The following is an 18,589-nucleotide window of genomic DNA, read 5'->3' on the forward strand; positions in this document are numbered from 1 at the left end:
TGAATAGCCTATTTATATTTATTAAATTTTTATCTATCATGGTCTTGACATAATTCCTATATATTCAAATAAGCTCCATAAGCCTATATTTAATAGAATGAAATTAGTAATATTTAGATATATGTCTTCATTTTACTAAAACTGAAAGGAGAATTTTAGGATTAAGTTGATCAAGCTAGGACATAATACTAAATTAATGAAACATATACCAAGCTCATATTAAATGCTAAGTTAATAAAATAAGGAAACTGTTATAATTATTTAGCATTATTGTGTACCAAGTGTAAGTACTTTATTTACATTATTTCAAATTCTTACAATCACGATCTAAGATATTCTTGTTTCACTTTACAGACAGGAAAAGTGGTATTTAGAGAATTTAAGCATTTTGCCTATAGTCTCTCAATTAATGTGTGGCAGGGTCAGCATCTGACAGCTTTAAATAACTCAATTATACTGCAATTGAAATATCTGTCTATAATAAATAATTGGGACATTCACAGTGTTTAAGGAAAATAAATTTTTTTAAATCTAAAAAACAAGCACACATATATGCATTCCTACAGTCATTTTAAAATATTCTAGCAAAAAACAATCATTCCATTCTCAACCACTTCAATAAAGAGATTAACATTTATTGTGAGCTTTTGATTTCATTACTAATGAATATATTATAACACTTGATAAATGAGAAACAAAAGGTAGTCTGGGAACACATTTATTTTCTACCATTATCTTTATTACAAGCATTACATGTACAAACACAATCCTATATAATAAAAAGGCTAATATGCAAATCGACCGAACAGCGGAACGACTGGTCGCTATGATGTGCATTGACCACCAGGGGGCAGATGCTCAGCATAGGAGCTGTTCCCTGGTGGTCAGTGTGCTCCCACAGGGGGAGGGCTGCTCAGCCGCTCATGGCTAGCGAGCGCAGCGGCGGTGGCAGGAGCCTCTCCTGCCTCTGCTGCAGGCTGGCGGTAAGGAGCGAGAGGTTCCGGACTGTGAGAGGGATATCTGACTGCCAGCTTAGGCCTGACTACCACGTGAATTGGGCCTAAGCTGGCAGCGGACATCCCCCAAGGGGTCCTGGACTGCGAGAGGGCGCAGGCCAGGCTGAGGGACCCCTCTCCCCCAGTGCATGAATGTCATAAACTGGGCCGCTAGTATATCTATAAAGAATAATTTAACTAACCTCTTCCTTCTTTTACTTTTAGTAGTTTTTGGCACTAATTTAGTATTTATCAGGGAAAATAAATATAAATTTCTACACTATTATTTATTTAATTCCACAAATATTCTAAGTATTGAGTATGTACAAAGATTAAACTGGGCCCTTAGAACTGAAAGAATGGATATAATGATAAATAAGACCTCATCTTGCTCTCTAGATTACCCTTTAGTTGGAGAGAAATGTAAACCATTACTAATATGTAAGGCAAAAGGAAATAAATGTGAACTACAAATATATGCTACATTTTAGGGACCACCAAAGCAGCTGCAATTAATTCTTACTGGAGTACCCAGGGAAGCTATCAATGAATCAGGTGAATACGGTAGTAAATGGCATTACAGACCATGGGTGGAAAATGTTTGGCTTCAGTAGATAGAGCATCGGCCTGCGGACTGAAGGGTCCTGGTTCGATTTTGGTCAGGGGCACATGCCCAGGTTGTGGGCTCGATCCCCAATGTGGGGTGTGCAGGAGGCAGTCGATCAATGATTCTCTCTCATCACTGATGTTTCTCTCTCTCCCTCTCTCTCTTCCTCTCTGAAATCAATAAAAATACATTTTTTAAAAAATGTGAGCCAAGTTTGCAAAGAGGCATGAAACTCCACATACAGTGGACTCTCACATGGTTATGGTACCAGAGCATGACTAGAGAGGGCATGGGGTGTTGAGAAAATATAACTAGAATAGAACCTGGTCCCAATCTCCTTGTCAGCCTGGCCTTCCATTACCTGCCCTGAAGTGCTACACTCCTCCTGGACCAAACACCACCATTCACTAAACACTTCCTACCTGCCTACCTTCTCCTCTCTGGATATAACTCAAAGTTACCTACTTGCTATTCTCTCTGCCAGAAATGTCCTCCTACCTCTGAAAAAATATTTTTAAAAGCATCTTTCTTCCTAAAGACTTTCCTGACCTGGCTAGAAGCAATCTTTCATCTCTATGTTCTGTGTGCATCTTACTTTGTTACTGATCTTGATAAATATTATCCTTTTAATGAGACTGTAAGGTTTTTTGGAGGCAGGTCCCCTCTAATACATCTTCAAATTACTTATTTACTCAACATAAATGAGAAAAATATGTTCTCTGTCAGGGTTCAAATCTCAGTTTTTCCACTTACTGTCTACATAACACCTTTGAACATCAGTTTCCTTATCTGTGAAATGGTGAGAACATCAACCTCAGTGTTGCGAACAATTAGATTCATTCCCTATCGCCACAGCTGATGAGAGTGGGTACTCGATAAATCTTTGTTCATCTAAATACCATTGCTCCTTATAAAAAATGAAAATTTTCACCCTAGCTGGTTTGGGTCAGTGGATAGAGCATTGGCCAGCAGACCAAAGGATCCCAGTCAAGGGCATGTACCTTGGTTGCAAATTCCTCCACAGCCCAGGCCCTGGTCAGGGCTCATGCAGAAGGCAACCAATCAATGTGTTTCTCTCACACAGATGTTTCTCTCTCTGTCATTCCCTCTCTCTTACACTCTCCCTAAAAATCAATGGAAAAATATCCTCAGGTGAGGATTAACAAAACAAAAAAATTTTCAACACTAATTTATCAAAGAAGTAATCATGAGGCAGATGTTCCTATAGTGAAACTGTCTAAATTTCTAAACTTGTAAAATAAACAACAAAAAACACACCTGGTTGTTAAGTAGCTATATAAAAACATTTGTATATGATGGGAAGGCCTCTAGTATTTCTTTTGAAGTCTATAATTTTTCAATCCATTATACTATCCACATAAACTGTTACTTTGTTTCTTGGACTTTCCCTTTCTGTATTAAAAAAAAAAAAGTGTGACCCAGGATTGTGACTACTTGTTTATACTTCTAATGCAACTCTTCTACCCAACCCATAAATGAGGACAAGTTCATCCTCCATGAGAAACTCTGTACAGCAGTAGAAGACAAACACACAGAAAAATACCTAAGTCCCCACTTTTCATTCTGTGGTTGTGTGAAGAGAGAGGAAGACTAATCAGAGTAACACTGCCTTTACTACAGGGTCTCCGCCTAGCAGGGCAACAGCAGCTGTTGGGTTCAGAGCCCAGCCAGCTCTACTACTTAGTGGGAAGTTCTGGACATATCACTTTATCTTTCTGTGCTAGTGTCCTCCTCATGTAAAATAAAGCTAATAATAGTACTACTCCTGGGGATATTAAATGATTCAAACCCTCGAAGCATTAGGACAGTACCTGACAGTAAGCACCCAATGGTAATTCCTGTTACAAAGCTTGTATTTCCTAGCCCAGTTCCATAAACCATACTGGGGGGGCTAGGGCCCCCAGAGGGAGGAAAAGAATCTTCTGAGCTATCTGAGCAGTGACTGCAGAGCAGAGGGGATACTTCTCAACTTCTAAGAATCTCCAGTTTTAGAGCATATCAACAGCCTCCATCAACCATCAGTGTAACATTCAGTCACAGGCCCTCTCCCCTCCTCTTTGACAAATCACTAACTCCTCCTGATTCAGCTCTCAAGTTCAGACAGGACTTCCTTCAGGAAGTATTCAGTCTGATCCAAGAGGTGGGGATGAAGTAGAATATCAGAAATGGGAAAGGGCCATTAAAGAAAAAATTAACTAGGTTAGAAATACAAAACATTTAAGGAATCATTCCTGAATTACATGTATTTTTCTGCTCCTCTTCCCCACTGGCTCTGGCTAAATGAGAGAAAGGAGACTAGTGTCTCTACATGCCAGGCACTGTACTGAGTGCTTTACATATACCACTTCCTGTGATCCTCACAATAACTCTCTGAGACCCACTAGTGTGAAAATAGGAAGAGGTTAAGTAAAGTGACTTTAGTGTATTGATGAACTGATTCTAAATCCAGGTCTCTTTTCCTGCAAAGCAGATGCTATTTGCACCCCGGCCACACTGTCTACAATTACTCTGCCCTCTTCAAGTGAGACCTGAACCAAAGATCTAAAGATAAACCAAAGATCTCTAGATAAAGATAAATGTATCTTTATTTGTCTGCAATTATTTCACACTCTCTACATTTCATCTATATACTATTTTCCTTTGTAGTTTTACTAAGATATGAGCTTCTGAAATCCCTACCATTTCTTGATATTAAACAGATCTCTCTCCAAATAACAGGATATATTCCAGCAAATAACTGTTCATTACACACACTTCAATATGTAACTAACTCATCATTCCATCACAAGGAGAAAATGAATCGGGATACATTATATACAGGAAAATAGCTAAATCCAGCTGTAACAAGGAAGGGATACAAGGATGCTGCAGAAAAGTCAGAGAAAAATTAATAAGCTTTCTTTGCTACCCAAGGCTGGCAGTTATGTGGCAATGGTCATTGGGTTTGATAACTGTCTCTGACAGATAGGTTTTCATGCATTTAGAAATAAACCCAAGGTCCGCTTGGATTGGTTAATCTCTTCTTCCAAAATACATTTGGGTTAATATGAGAGGCTTAAGGTAAAGCTATATGGTAAACACCAAAAGGTCACTTATTATAGAACAGAATCACTGAACTGATAGCCAGACTAAGCTAAAGTCTTTTGCTTACCAAACTCTTGTTATTTTTTTGATAAATGTCTGTTGAACACATAAGGTGCTGGGTAAAGAAAGACAAGACATAATCCCCTTTTCTAACAAACTCACAATCAAGCTGGGGAAAATGTTATTTAAATAATTAACTACAAAAAACTATAGTAGGTGTTACTGTGCAAGCATTCTGAATAAAGGTCTCCCACAGGCCTGCAGAGAAGTAATTACTTTCTCCTGGAGCAGTCAAAGAGGCTTTATGAGTGTGGGGGTGTGTTTATGCTGGCAACCACAACAATAAGTGACAACATAAGACATATTATAGAAGCCTAACATGCTAAATGCCCAGTCGTCCGTTCAAGCAATCAAAGCATAATATGCTAACGATATGCTAAGGCCGCTCAACCGCTTGCTATGACGTGCATTGACCACCAGGGGGCAGACGCTCAACCGGTAAGTTAGCTTGCTACTGGGGTCCGGCCGATCAGGACTGAGTGAGAGGGGCCTGAAGCCCTCCCATGGTCCCTCCCCGACTGGCCAACCTCCCATGTCCATCCCCAGCCTCGATCGTGCAGCAGTGGGATCCCTCGGCCTGGCCTGAGCCCTCTTGCAATTTGGGAGCCCTCAGGGGATGTTGGAGAGCTGGTTTTGGCCTGATCCAACAGGCCAGGCTGAGGGACCCCACTGGTGCACGATTTCGTTCACTGGGCCTCTAGTAAGACATAAACCCGGCCTCAGAAAAAACACAGAAATAAGGCAGTAGTACACTGCAAAGTCCAAAAATGGAACAGTGTATGATGTGGCTGAAATGTATATCAAAGAACTGCAAAACTCAAATGCTTTCAAGGTTCAAATGATTGTCGAAGTGTATGAAAGCAAACCTAGCAAGTAGCAACTGACACTCTCCCTCAAGTGTCTGAAGAAATGAGGAGGTTGTAGTAAAGCTTGAAACAAGCTTCCCTAGTCAAGAAAAGCAGAGGCTGTGAGCCCCAGCCAACTGGCACCATGGAGAAATGTATGCACCAAAAGCTTCTGATTTTCCAAGTGAAGATAGAAATGCAGATTTCCATGCTAATTTTAAAAGTTCATCCTGATTTTAAATGTTTACCTAATTTAAAATAATTTTTAAAAGCCCTAGCTGGTTTGGCTCAGTGGACAGAAGGGTCCCAGGTTCGATTGTGGTTAAGGGCACATGCCCGGGTTGCGGGCTCGATCCCCAGTATGGGGCGTGCAGGAGGCAGCCAATCAATGATTCTCTCTCTCCTTCTCCCTTCCTCTATGAAATCAATAAAAATATATATTAAAAAATAATTTTAAAAGCATTATACAAACCAAAACAAAATATATCTGTGGGCTGGCTTTAGTTCAAGGGCTGAGAATCTACAACCTCTGACATTGAATTTGAAGTAGAAGAAAAGCTATTAAAAAAGTCTTACGTTTGCTCAAAAAAATTAAAAAGAAACTGCTATTTGACCCAGTGATCCCACATTTAGGAATATGCCCTAAGAAGCCAGAAATACCAATCACAAAGAATATATGCATCCCTATGTTCATAGCAGCGTTATTTACAATACCTAAGATTTGGAAACAGCCCAAGTGCCCATTAATAGACGAATAGATTAAAAAACTATGGTACATAGCCCTAACCGGTTTGGCTCAGTGGATAGAGCGTCAGCCTGCGGACTGAAGGGTCCCAGGTTCGATTCCGGTCAAGGGCATGTACCTTGGTTGCGGGCACATCCCCAGTGGGGGGTGTGCAGGAGGCAGCTGATCGATGTTTCTCTCTCATCGATGTTTCTGACTCTCTGTCCCTCTCCCTTCCTCTCTGTAAAAAATCAATAAAATATATTAAAAAAAAAAAAAAACTATGGTACATTTACATAATGGAATACTATGCAGCTGCGAAAAAAGAAGGATCTCTAACCCTTGGAGACAGCATGGAGAGAGCTGGACTGTATTAAGTTAAGTGAAATAAGCCAGTCAGATAAAGACATGTATCACATAATCTCACTTTTATGTGGAATCTAATGAACAAAACAAACTGATGAATAAAAACAGATCCAATGACATTGAAGCATGCAACAGGCTGATGTACTTCAGAGAGAAAGGGGGTGGGGGCAGGAAGAGATTAACCAATGAACTTATATGCATATATGCATAGCTCATGAACAGACAATAATACGGGGAAGGCCTGGAGAGGGGACGGGAGCACCATGGAGGGGGTCAATGGGAGGGAAAAAGGGGGATATATGTAATACTTTCAACAATAAAGATATACATATTGGGAGAGAGAAACATCATTTTCTTAAAGGAAAGGTTGGTAATATAGGCTGGGGACAGATTGTGAAGGCCCTTGAATACCAAGCCAACTCAATTGACAATGTAGATAGCATGAACATGAAATGAGATGAGTGTTGTTTGAGACGACTGGCTAATGGTATGGACATGGATTACAAAATAGAGATTGAAAATGGGGTAGACCAACTATGAGGTAATAACATTTGTCCAGATGAGGAGTAAGAATTGAAGAAATAGCACAATAATGGAGCAGAGATGGTGAGAAAGAGGGGAGAGCAAAAGCTGATGATGGAATGGCACACATGGAAATGGCCAAAGAGTGAGGCAGAGCTCTGCTCAGTCAAGACTCCAATGCTGTGGACTTCTCTTTTGCTTTTTGTTTTTGTCATGGATTTCTCAAAAAATTAGAATTACAGTATCATTTCTCTCCCAAACCAAATATGGCTATCACTGCATCAGATTTTTTTAAAAATATCAGTCTCCAAGCAATTACACAGAAATGCTGTGATGGTTATTTTAGCTAAACCATGGTTAAACTTGCCAGGCTATGGGTACCCAGATTAAATGTTATTTCTAAGTGTGTCTGTGAGGGTGTTCCCAGGAAAGATTAGCATTGGTAGATTCAGTAGATTGCCCTCCACAATTTAGGTAAGCAGCATCCAATCTATTGAAGGCTCAACTAGGACATGAGAAAAAAGGAGGAATTCATCCCTGTTTTTTGCTTCCTGTCTGCCTGCTTGAGTTAGGACTTCTCATCTTTTCTGGCCTCTGGACTGGGATTGAAACACTGGCACATTGGTTCTCAGGCCTTCAGACTCAAACTAAGTTACATCACCAGCTTTCCTGGGTCCCCACCTTGCACAAAGTAGATGGTGGGACTTCTTAGCCTCCATAAGCATGCAAGCCAATTTGTCATAATAAATCTCCTTGTATACATATAATTTTCAGCTGATTGTTTCTCTGGAGAACCCTAATACAGATAGAGGCTTTCCAAAGATCTATGGAATTCAGCACATTAATGAGAGCATGAATTCAGTTTGATTAAAAAGAAAAAAAAAAAAAGGTATCCCAAGAATAAAGGTAACCTTCATTTACAGAACACATTCTTAGGGGATGTCTACCTAGGGTTTTGGCATGATCAATCACACAGACAGACATTTCTGAAATTGTCAGGTTTCTTTACTTTGCTCTTCTTATTTGTATATTTTCTAAAAAAGCAGTTTTCACAGCATTTTCATGAAATAACTTTTTCCAAACACTTTTTGCTTTCTTACTTAACAAGATTTACCTCTGTATTCTAATTGCTTCGGTTCATAAGTTTGGCAAAAGACTCTTATGTTAGTCAGGATTTTCACATATCTTTTTCTGCCAAATCAGAAATTTGCTTCCATATTTTTACTGATGATATCACACAACCTGAGTTGTATGTACCATGACACTAAATTATGCTGTCGCTACACACCAGAACAGTGAAACAGAACTGCTTCCATGAGGATGCAGGTTAGATGGAATCAAGTTCTAAAAACATGTGAAGCTGCATCAGCACTTGGAGCTTAGATGCCAGCTATTCTTGTGAGTGCATTTAACCACATCATCTTTTGCCCAGGTCTTCCTGGGCCTAGCAAGACTAAAACTACACGATGAGGAGATTTGGCAAAGCCGACTGTGCAGTGTCCATAAATACAAGAAACAGAGACAGGAAAGGACTTGGAAGGGCTACAAGGAGAAGGCAGGTTGGGCTAGCACACACGAATAGGCAAAAAACAATGATTTGAAACAAAAATAGCCTTTGACATTTTAAAATGTACAGTGTCTTTTCTACAAGAGTATCATTCTGCCACCCTGCCCCAAGTTAGTTATGTATTGATTCAATTATGCATTTCTGTGTGCCAGAAAACACATACAGCTCTGTTTGGCAAAAAAATAACTTAATGGATTCATAGGTTGTTACTCTGTACCTTAATGATATTAAAACCTACTATAGAGTGATGAAATGGAGAAGGAAAGAGGATCTAACAATACAAAAATCCTTACCTTTAAGTTTATGCCTAAACTTATACCTTTAAGTTGATGCCACAAACATAAGCTATGCCATAAATTTAGGCACAGCCTTTTAATTAAGATTTTTATATTCATATATTCTATACTAGAGGCCCGTTGCATGAAGATTCATGCAATAGGCCTTCCTTCACCTGGCTGCAGACACACTGGTTTTCCTCTGGCACCCAGGACCTAGGCCTTCGCTCTGGCCACTGCCTTCTGCCTTCGCTCTGGCCGGAGTCTTTGCTGACTCCAGCCAGAGTCTGCAGGCTTCTTGCTTACTCCGGCCAGAGTCTGCAGTCTCAGCTTCGCTCTGGCCGGAGGGCTGCTCCTGTAGCTCCCTCTAGCCCCCCACTCCCTCATAGCAGGTGTCCTGCCCCTCCCAGCAGCTCCGCCATCTTTGTCCTGCTAATTTGCATATTCCCTGATTGGCTAGTGGGTGTCACAGAGGTATGGTCAATTTACATATTTCTCTTCTATTAGTGTAGATCAGTGGTCAGCAAACTCATTAGTCAACAGAGCCAAATATCAACCGGACAATGATTGAAATTTCTTTTGAGAGCCGAAAACCAACTTCTGCGCATGGGCCACAAAGTTTCAATCGCACTGTACGTGCATGCCCACACGTGGTATTTTGTGGAAGAGCCACACTCAAGGGGCCAAAGAGCCACATGTGGCTCGCGAGCCGCAGTTTGCCGACCACTGGTGTAGATAAAAGCCTAATATGCTAAAGTATCCGGTCGTCCGTTCAACCAATCAAAGCATAATATGCTAATGACATGCTAAGGCCATTCAACCACTTGCTATGATGTGCACTGACCTCCAGGAGGCAGACATTTAACTGATTGACCAGTTGCTATGACGTGCACTGACCACCACGGAGCAGACTAGTAGTTTAGCTTGCTGCTGGGGTCTGGCCGATCGGGACTGAACGAGATGGGCCAGACATGCCCTGGAGCCTTACCACGGTCTCTCTCCAGCCCCGATCGATGGTGCATCGGTGTGGTCCCTCGGCCTGGCCTGTGCCCTCTAGCCATCCGGGACCCCTTGAGGGATGTTGGAGAGCTGGTTTCAGCCTGATCCTGCAGGCTGAATTTATGCAGCGGGCCTCTAGAGTGTGTGTGTGTGTGTATATATATATATCAGAGGACTAAATAAATGAAATACACAAAATAGAAACTATTTCACACATTAAATAATCTTCAAATCAAACTCCTTTTCTACTGGTCTAAACAGAGAAAAGTGAGTGCTATTAATCTCTTATGACAGTATGTTAAGGACAATGCTGAAAAAAATTTAAGTAAATTGCTATGTCATATCTTTGGTAAGCTCCACAAAGAGATTGTTTTTCACTCACTGTAAGCTTCTTGAGTAAAGAGAACATATATTATTCATCTTTTTGTCTCCTACAGTACTTAGAACAGCTTCTGCTATGAGTAGGCCCTTGGTAATGGCTACCAAGCTGATAATGAAAATTCTCTGAGACAAAGTTCTTATTCAATATTAGCCACCAGGCATATTGAGTACTTTTAAAGGTACTGCTATAATGTGGGAAGGGGCAGAAGCTTTACAAAAACAGTCTTGGTTTAGTACTCTCCAAAAAAAGGTAGGCCTTGGGTCTTACTTTTACTGAAAAGTAAACAGAATTTGTGTACATGGAGGCTTAATATCACCTATAGCGGGAAACTAAGAAAATAAACCAGGTGGAATGAATAGGGATTGTCTGATGCAGCAAAGAGGAGCAGAAGTGAATGCTAGTATGGTTTTTTTTTTTTTTTTTTTTTTTTTTTTTTTTTGCTTCTACCAGCATAGGAACAGGACACAGAGGGCTTGAGCTCAACTGAGTTTCACAGTGTGACAAATCACAATACAACTACCACCATCATCTCATTTGGATTGCTACTAAAATGAGTTCTATTTTTTATATAGCACTAAAGGATTAGAAACCAGAGAATCTGAGCTTGTAACAACTGCAGTCCTCTTAAGTAATTTTTAAACTTTTTTTTGGTCACAGGATATCTTCTTCAAATACAATTTAATAAATGACCCCTCTATATTAAAAAAGATAAATCAGAATTGCTCGATTTACTGCTCGGTTTTCAGTAGGTGGCCTGGCACCCTGCTTGAGGCACCTCCCATAGAATCACTATGGATGTAAAATTTGAAAACTGATGAGTTCAAACTCCTCTCTTGTCCCGAGGTTACACACCTGCCCGGGCAATGAATGAAAGAGCTAGAACTAGAATCCAGCAATGCCAGCACCCAGAGAGGGTTCTTCCCACTATATTCCATGCTGCTTCCAAAAAACAAAGGAAGACGACAGAGTTCATACTTACCATCTTTGTTCAGCCATTGCTTTCTCGTTCTGTACAAAATGAGCTTGTTGTGGACATACGGTAAAAGGAACTTGACACACCAGCTCTCCACACCAAGTTTGTTTTCAACCAGGACTATGGGGCTCCGGTTATACCTAGCTTCAGGACATGGGATCAGGCCAATTTCATCTCTTAATATGTAAAACATAAAAAACAATTAAAAATAAGGATACTACCTTTTCAATCCTGCAGAGTATTTTTAAAAATCCACTAATTTCTATTTCTTAAAAATATTATTTAGCTCACCTACTGAATTGGTAGAAATTTTTAAAAACCACCAGTTTTTTAATACTGGCAACAGTACAGGAAAATTAGTATGCTGTACTCCCTGTTGGTGGAAATAAAAATAAGTCTAATCTTTGAATGGAAATCTGAAAATCTTTCAAAATTTTAAGTACACATACTCTTTGACCCAGGATTCCACTGCTCAGAAATTATACTGTACCAAATTTTTTGAACAGGATGTTGACTGCAACAACACTGGAAATAATCTAAATGTGTATGAATATAAAACTGGTAAAATATATATGGTTTATCCATGTAGTAAGAGGTGTAAAAAAATGAGATAGATATGCATATGTTGGTATGAAAAAGGTGCCAAGATCTATGAAAAAGCAAAATGACAAATATAGTATATCCCACAAAGCCTTTTGTGTAATTTTTTAAAAAAGCTATATATGTATTAAAATTTTTCTTGGAAAGATACCAAGAAACTTTTGGGGTGATAAAGGATTTTATTTGTGTACAATTTAAATTTTCTAATCACTTGTACATATTATTTCTATCTTCTTAAAAATGTGAACAAATGTACTTATGCTTACCTGCTAATAAATGTATGTGGAATAGAAACAAATTATCAGTAAAAGTTATTTTGTCAATTGAGATTGTGGGCCATATTTTATTTTCTTCTTTATAATCCTTTAAACTTTAAAAAAACACACACTAGTAAATGTTAAAACACAAAATACATTTCAGAATTTGGTCATTTTCATCAAAGGCATCTATATTCCTCAATCCACTTCAACTCAAGTTGAAAATCTATGTTACAGGCCAAGATTTAGTAAACAATATGTAAGGCAGTAAGACAGTAAAGGAACCAGCAAACACAGTGTTTTAGCAAAGCTTGGACACATGCTTTTCAAATATAAGGAAATTACATTCTTGCTTACATGAAACATTCCTTCTCAAAGAGAATGTCCTTCCCTTAATTAATGAATAGCTAATAAAAAATTTTAATAAAAGCAGCTAACAAATAATAACATTTTTAGACTGTCTAAATAGATTTTAAGATGTTCTTTAAAAACAAAGTAACTGGTTTTCAGAGCTTGTGTATGACATTATCTATTCTGTCCCTGGGGTTCTCCTGCCAAGAAGACAGTAGTTTCATAGATGAAAGAGGAGGAAACATGTCCATCTAAAGGTTATAAGAAAAGCCCTCTTTTTTTTGTTAGGCCATCAACACAAATTGGTGAGAGGCTGTGGAACTTAAAATCCCTCCTAGAAACTCTAAACAGGATAGTTCAAAGATGACCTGCTTTCTACTGATCACTTCATTAGTGACACAGGAATCTACACTAATAAAAGAGTAACATGCTAATTGCCTATACCTTCGTGATGCCCACCAGCCAATGAGGAGTTAGTATGCAAATTAACCCAACAAAGACAGCGGGTTAATTTGCATATGCGGGCGCCAAGTGGCCGGGGGTGTGGTGGGACGCTTGCATCGTCACCATGGCAACGATGCAGGCATTCGGCACCACCCCAGCCGCTCCAGGCCTCTGGGCAGTGTGGGAAGGCGGAAAGGCAGCTCCGGGCCAGAGCGTAAAGGCAGTGCCGGCAGTCAGGGGAAGGAAGGCCCATTCTTGCATGAATTTTCATGCATCAGGCTTCTAGTATATAATAATAAACAAGGGTACTCTAAGGGTTGCAAGTCTCTAACCATTCTTTCAAGCTATCTTAACTTGTAAGTAGATTTTAAGACCTAAGGCTTTTGTTCCGACAACTGGCTCTGTTAATTCAGAGGTGTTCAATACACCATGTCAATACTATCTAAACATTTTATGAGTACTACTCTAATGTACTGGCTACTGTGCTAGATTCTGAAAATGCAAAAATGAACAAGGTGGTCCCAGATTTCAGAGAGCTGATGGTTTTGCTGGGGAGTTGTGTCAGTATCTACAATAAAATGTTACTACTTTGGCCCTAACTGGTTTGGCTCAGTGGATAGAGCGTCGGCCTGCGGACTGAAAGATCCCAGGTTTGGTTCCAGTCAAGGACATGTACCTTGGTTGCAGGCACACCCCCAGTGGGAGGTGTGCAGGAGGCAGCTGATTGATGTTTCTCTTCCATTGATGTTTCTAACTCTCTATCCCTCTCCCTTCCTCTCTGTAAAAAAATCAATAAAATATATATATATATTTTTAAATGTTACCACTTTGTCATTCTAGTAATATAAATAAAATTCTGTAGGAAGAATTTACCAATGCTGAGAGAGCATCCGAGGGAGGTTAATGTCCAGTACCTTGTTTTTGCATTTGTATCTGGTGATAGGACAAGTAGCCACATCTAATCTACACATGGTTAATATATATCAGAATCTCTGGTATTTTCTGCTGTTCAGGTTTTACTATATAAAGTAGATCATTTAATAACTAGAATAAAAGAATCCTATCTTCTGGGTATAGTCTGGTGGAGTTTTGTGTTGTTTTTTTTTTGGGGGGGGGGAGGGAAATGGATTTTTATAACTTAAATTCACAATATAAAAACCCTGCATTGCTCACTATTTATACCCAAAATAAAATGCTCAACTTCATGTACCTAAATGACAGAACAGAGCCATCTGCACACACACACACAAAAATTGCACATTGTTTTAGTTGGTTACTGCACTTCCAAGCAATAATTAAAAAACTAAAAATACCTTGGATACAGTAGGTACTCAATAACTGCTACTGAAAGGTTGATTATCCTTGCACTTTGGTGATAATATTCAAAATAAATAAAGTTCAAAGAGCATCACTTCTTGATTCTGCAAAAAAACCTAACCAATGATTTCCTTCTAATGCAGTGGGTCCAAGTCCTGGTTCTGTCAATGTGATATATAGAGCATGTCACTTGGTCTCTACAGATCTCATTTTCCTCACTTTTAAAATGTGGAATTACATTATACGTCTACATAAAGGCAATGGGCTGCTACATCTCCTCTTATCCAACTTTCAAATTTTAAGACTGAGAAACCTGGCAGCTTTTCTCATACTATCTATTAAAAGAGTAATATGCAAATTGACCGTCACTCCAACACATAAGATGGCTGCCCCCATGTGGACAAAAGATGGCTGCCACAAGATGGCCAGCAGGGGAGGGCAGTTGTGGGCGATCAGGCCAGCCGGGGAGAGCACTTAGGGGTGACCGGGCCAGCAGGGGAGGGCAGTTAGGGGCGACCAGGCCTGTAAGGGAAGGCAGTTGGGAGGGACCAGGCCTGCAGGGGAAGGCAGTTGGGGGTGACCGGGCCGGCAGGGGAGGGCAGTTGGGGGCGACCAGGCCTGTAGAGGAGGGCAGTTGGGGGCGACCAGGTCAGCAGGGGAGGGAAGTTAGGGGCGACGAGGCTGGCAAGGGAGGGCAGTTAGGGGCAATTGGGCCAGCAGGGGAGCAGTTAGGCGTCGATCAGGCTGGTAGGGGAGTGGTTAGGGGGTGATCAGGCTGGCAGGCAGAAGCAGTTAGGGGCAATCAGGCAGGCAGGCGAGCAGTTGGGAGCCAGCAGTCCCGGATTGTGAGAGGGATGTCCGACTGCCCGTTTAGGATCGGGCCTAAACGGGCAGTCGGACATCCCTCAAGGGGTCCCAGATTGGAGAGGGTACAGGCTGGGCTGACACACTCCCACCACCCCCACCCCCCGCCCCCATGCACAAATTTCGTGCACCAGGCCTCTAGTGTAAGAATGAAAACTGTCATATCAGGAAATGTAAAGCACTAGAAATTTTAAAAATTCAAATTAAAAGAGGGGCAGTAAGATATAGAGACAAAAGCACTTGATCTTCTGAGGTCCAGATCTCCATTCGATCACTGACAGTCAATGTGAATTGGGTAAGTCACTTGGCCATCAGTATCCTCATCTGAAATACAGGAATAATAATACTTTCCCTGCCTATTATGAAGAGCAGAGAATACACTGTAAAGAAATGTGGTTGCCCTAGCTGGTTTGGCAAAGTGGATAGACTGTTGGCCTGCAGACTGAAGGGTTCTGAGTTCAATTTTGGTCAAGGGCACATACCTGGGGTTGTAGGCTTGATCCCTAGTAGGATCTGCAGGAGGCAGTCGATCAATGATTCTCTCTCATCATTGGTGTTTCTCTCTCTCTCCCTCTCCCTTCCTCTCTGAAATAAAAAATATTATTAAAAAAATATGGTAACCTATAAAGTTCTCAATCCTCACATCTATGTTTCTCTCTGTCTCTCCCCCTCCTTCGCACTCTCTCTAAAAATCAATGGAAAAATATCCTCAGGTGAGGAGTTAAAAAAAAAAAAAAAAAAGAGCCTGAGGTCAATCTGGAAAGTTCCTTGCTTAACAGCTACTGATAAAGTGCGGAAAAGAATGTTAAGCTTTCACCAAGTTATTTGACCCTAAAATACAGTGCTTTGCTGCTTCCTACAAATATAACAAGTGCTTTAGACAAAATAGGTAGGTCAGTAAGCTTCCAAATAACAGTGTGCTTGACTTCAGACTTCTATGTCTAGTCCCTTAGGTCATAGTCCACTTTTTTTCCCCCAGACAATTTGGGATTCCAGAATCATTTTAAAATGGGAAGGGACCTCATTACTTTAGTCTCTCATTTTATCAGATGAGGAAACTGAGGTCCACTAAGGTCAATAGGATTTACCCACGGTCATTTTGGCCAGTGGCTAAATTAAAAATTGGGACTTCCTTTTCATAAAGAAGGCGAGGGAGGTGGGTGGATGGGTAGGTGGGAAGAAAACTTGTAATGCATATATGCATAACACATCAACACAGAAAATAGGATGGTGAGGCCTGGGGCAGGGATGGTTGTTGGGCTGGAAGGGGGCCAATGGGAGAAAAAGGGGGACATATGTAATACTTTCAACCATAAAGATTTTAAAAAATAATTAGGACTTCCTAATACTTAGCTCCAAATCCTTGTAGCCACAGGGAGGTGAAAGCAAGCAGGATTTATATTAATTCCTTCTAGATTTCTGGTACTTAAATTCTAATTTTCCACTCAAGGAAAGTTGGAAAACTCAGAGAAAAAAAAACAAACTAAAAGTCATCTGCCATCCCTCTACCACTGTTAATTTGGGCATGTGACCTTTTTTCCTAAATATTTTATAAAGTGGGATTATATTGGACACACTCCTCGATAATCCTTTTTAAAAATTTAATTCACATTAATCATTTTCCTACTAATTAATACATATTTAATGGTTGCATTGAATGCGCTATAAATATAAAACACATCTCCAGTTATTTCCTTATGAAATAGTCTCACAAATTTCTGAGTTTTTCACTGCCAGCAAATTTCATTCCTTTATATTTATAGGTTTTTGGAAATTGAGATTCCTGGTATTTAACAAGGATACCTGCATTACCAAGGTAATAGGATTTTTAAAGTTGTTAATATTTAGGATAATAATCAAGTTCTAATCTTTTCAAAGAGATACCAAATGCTCACTTTTTAGGTTACCTGGGAAGGCTGTTCCAAAGGAACAGCAACAGGAAATGTCCCACCACATTTACTTAAAAAGACCATACACAGTGTAGTACATCTCTCTGAGTGCTTCACTTCACAAATCTTGTAAATCTAACATTTTATTTTTCTCTTCAAACTGGAATTTTTTAAGAATGACCAAAGGAAAATTAGCAAATCTTGTAAAGGAACTGACTTTGTGTATCACTGAAATTATATTACTGACCTTATGTAGAAAACATCAACACAAATTACAACTGTTCATTGAATGTTTATTGTATGCAATATTTTGTCAGGTTTTACATACACTATTTCATTTATTCTGCACAATAATTTTATAAAGTAAGAATTTTAACCCATTTTAAAAATGAGGAAAGAATCTTGTCTAAGTCTACCCAGCTAGTAAATGACAAGCCAAAATTCAAACCCAGGACTGTCAGACTCCAAATCCAAACATTTTACAACTAACTATACAATTATTTAAATAAACAGATAAAAATCATGTGTAAGAAGGCAAGAGACTCTCTGGTTTCTGATTCTTCAGTTCAATTTGCAGACAATCTAAAACTGCTTCATTACTACTCCCTTCATTGGGCCCTACCCACTACCCAGGAAGGGTGTATTTTCCCTGAGCCAACTCTTATCCATCCCTCACGGCTCAATTTAATTATTTTCTCAGAAAGAACTATTTTGACCATTTAACCTAATTTAGGCTTCTTTCTATCCATGCTTCTTATCCTTTGGGGCTCTTTTCATAATCTCTGTGTTGATTTGTTTAAAGTTCCATTAGGGCAGGGACCATGTGTGGTGTGTTCATCAATCTACACCTTGCTCCTAGTCCTGCAGACCCAGGATTAGCATTGCAAAAAGAAGTGCTCTTTTGCTGAATGCATGCATGGTATGAAAGAAATTAAACCACAGTTAGGACTTCCATAATCTGGTCCTATTGTATCTTTTCAATTATATTTGCTATTTGGGGTTAGTTTACTGTTCCCTGTGGAGGTCTTTGGCTCCCTCTCTGAGATAAATCTTACCTAGTTTCCAAAGTTCAGCTCAAAACCCATCTACCCTAAGAGCTTTGGCCAAGATATTCCATACCCAGCCTCCCTTCTAAGATTCACATAACACTTGCTCACCAGACTGCTTAGTCCAGCCTTTATCATAAACCACTTTGCAGGGTTAATTTATTGTTCTTGCAGGTAGGTCTTAGGTCCCCATCTAGACCTGTACTGTATAATACAGTAGTCACTAGGCATATGTGACCATTATGCATAAATCAATTAAGATTCAATAAAATTTAAAATTCAGTTCCTCATTTGCATTAGCCACATTTTAAGCACTCAATAGTGCTATGTGGCTCATAGCTATCATATTGGACAGAACAGATATAGAACATTTCTATCATCATAGATATTTTTGTGAGTGT

At 39.7% G+C, this 18,589-nt stretch overlaps 1 protein-coding gene across 1 annotated transcript in view; it reads right to left on the minus strand.

The window, feature by feature from the left end:
- The window catches only part of PTAR1 (protein prenyltransferase alpha subunit repeat containing 1), a 47,733-nt gene that overhangs the window by 26,176 nt on the left and 2,968 nt on the right, over nucleotides 1-18,589 (minus strand). Inside the window, exon 2 of the mRNA XM_080670901.1 lies at nucleotides 11,427-11,596. Coding sequence (XP_080527027.1) covers nucleotides 11,427-11,596 — 170 coding nt within the window. The remainder of the gene's footprint in view (nucleotides 1-11,426; nucleotides 11,597-18,589) is intronic.

The sequence above is a fragment of the Plecotus auritus genome (genome assembly GCF_963455305.1).
Source record: "Plecotus auritus genome assembly, chromosome: 5".
Taxonomy (NCBI): domain Eukaryota; kingdom Metazoa; phylum Chordata; class Mammalia; order Chiroptera; family Vespertilionidae; genus Plecotus; species Plecotus auritus.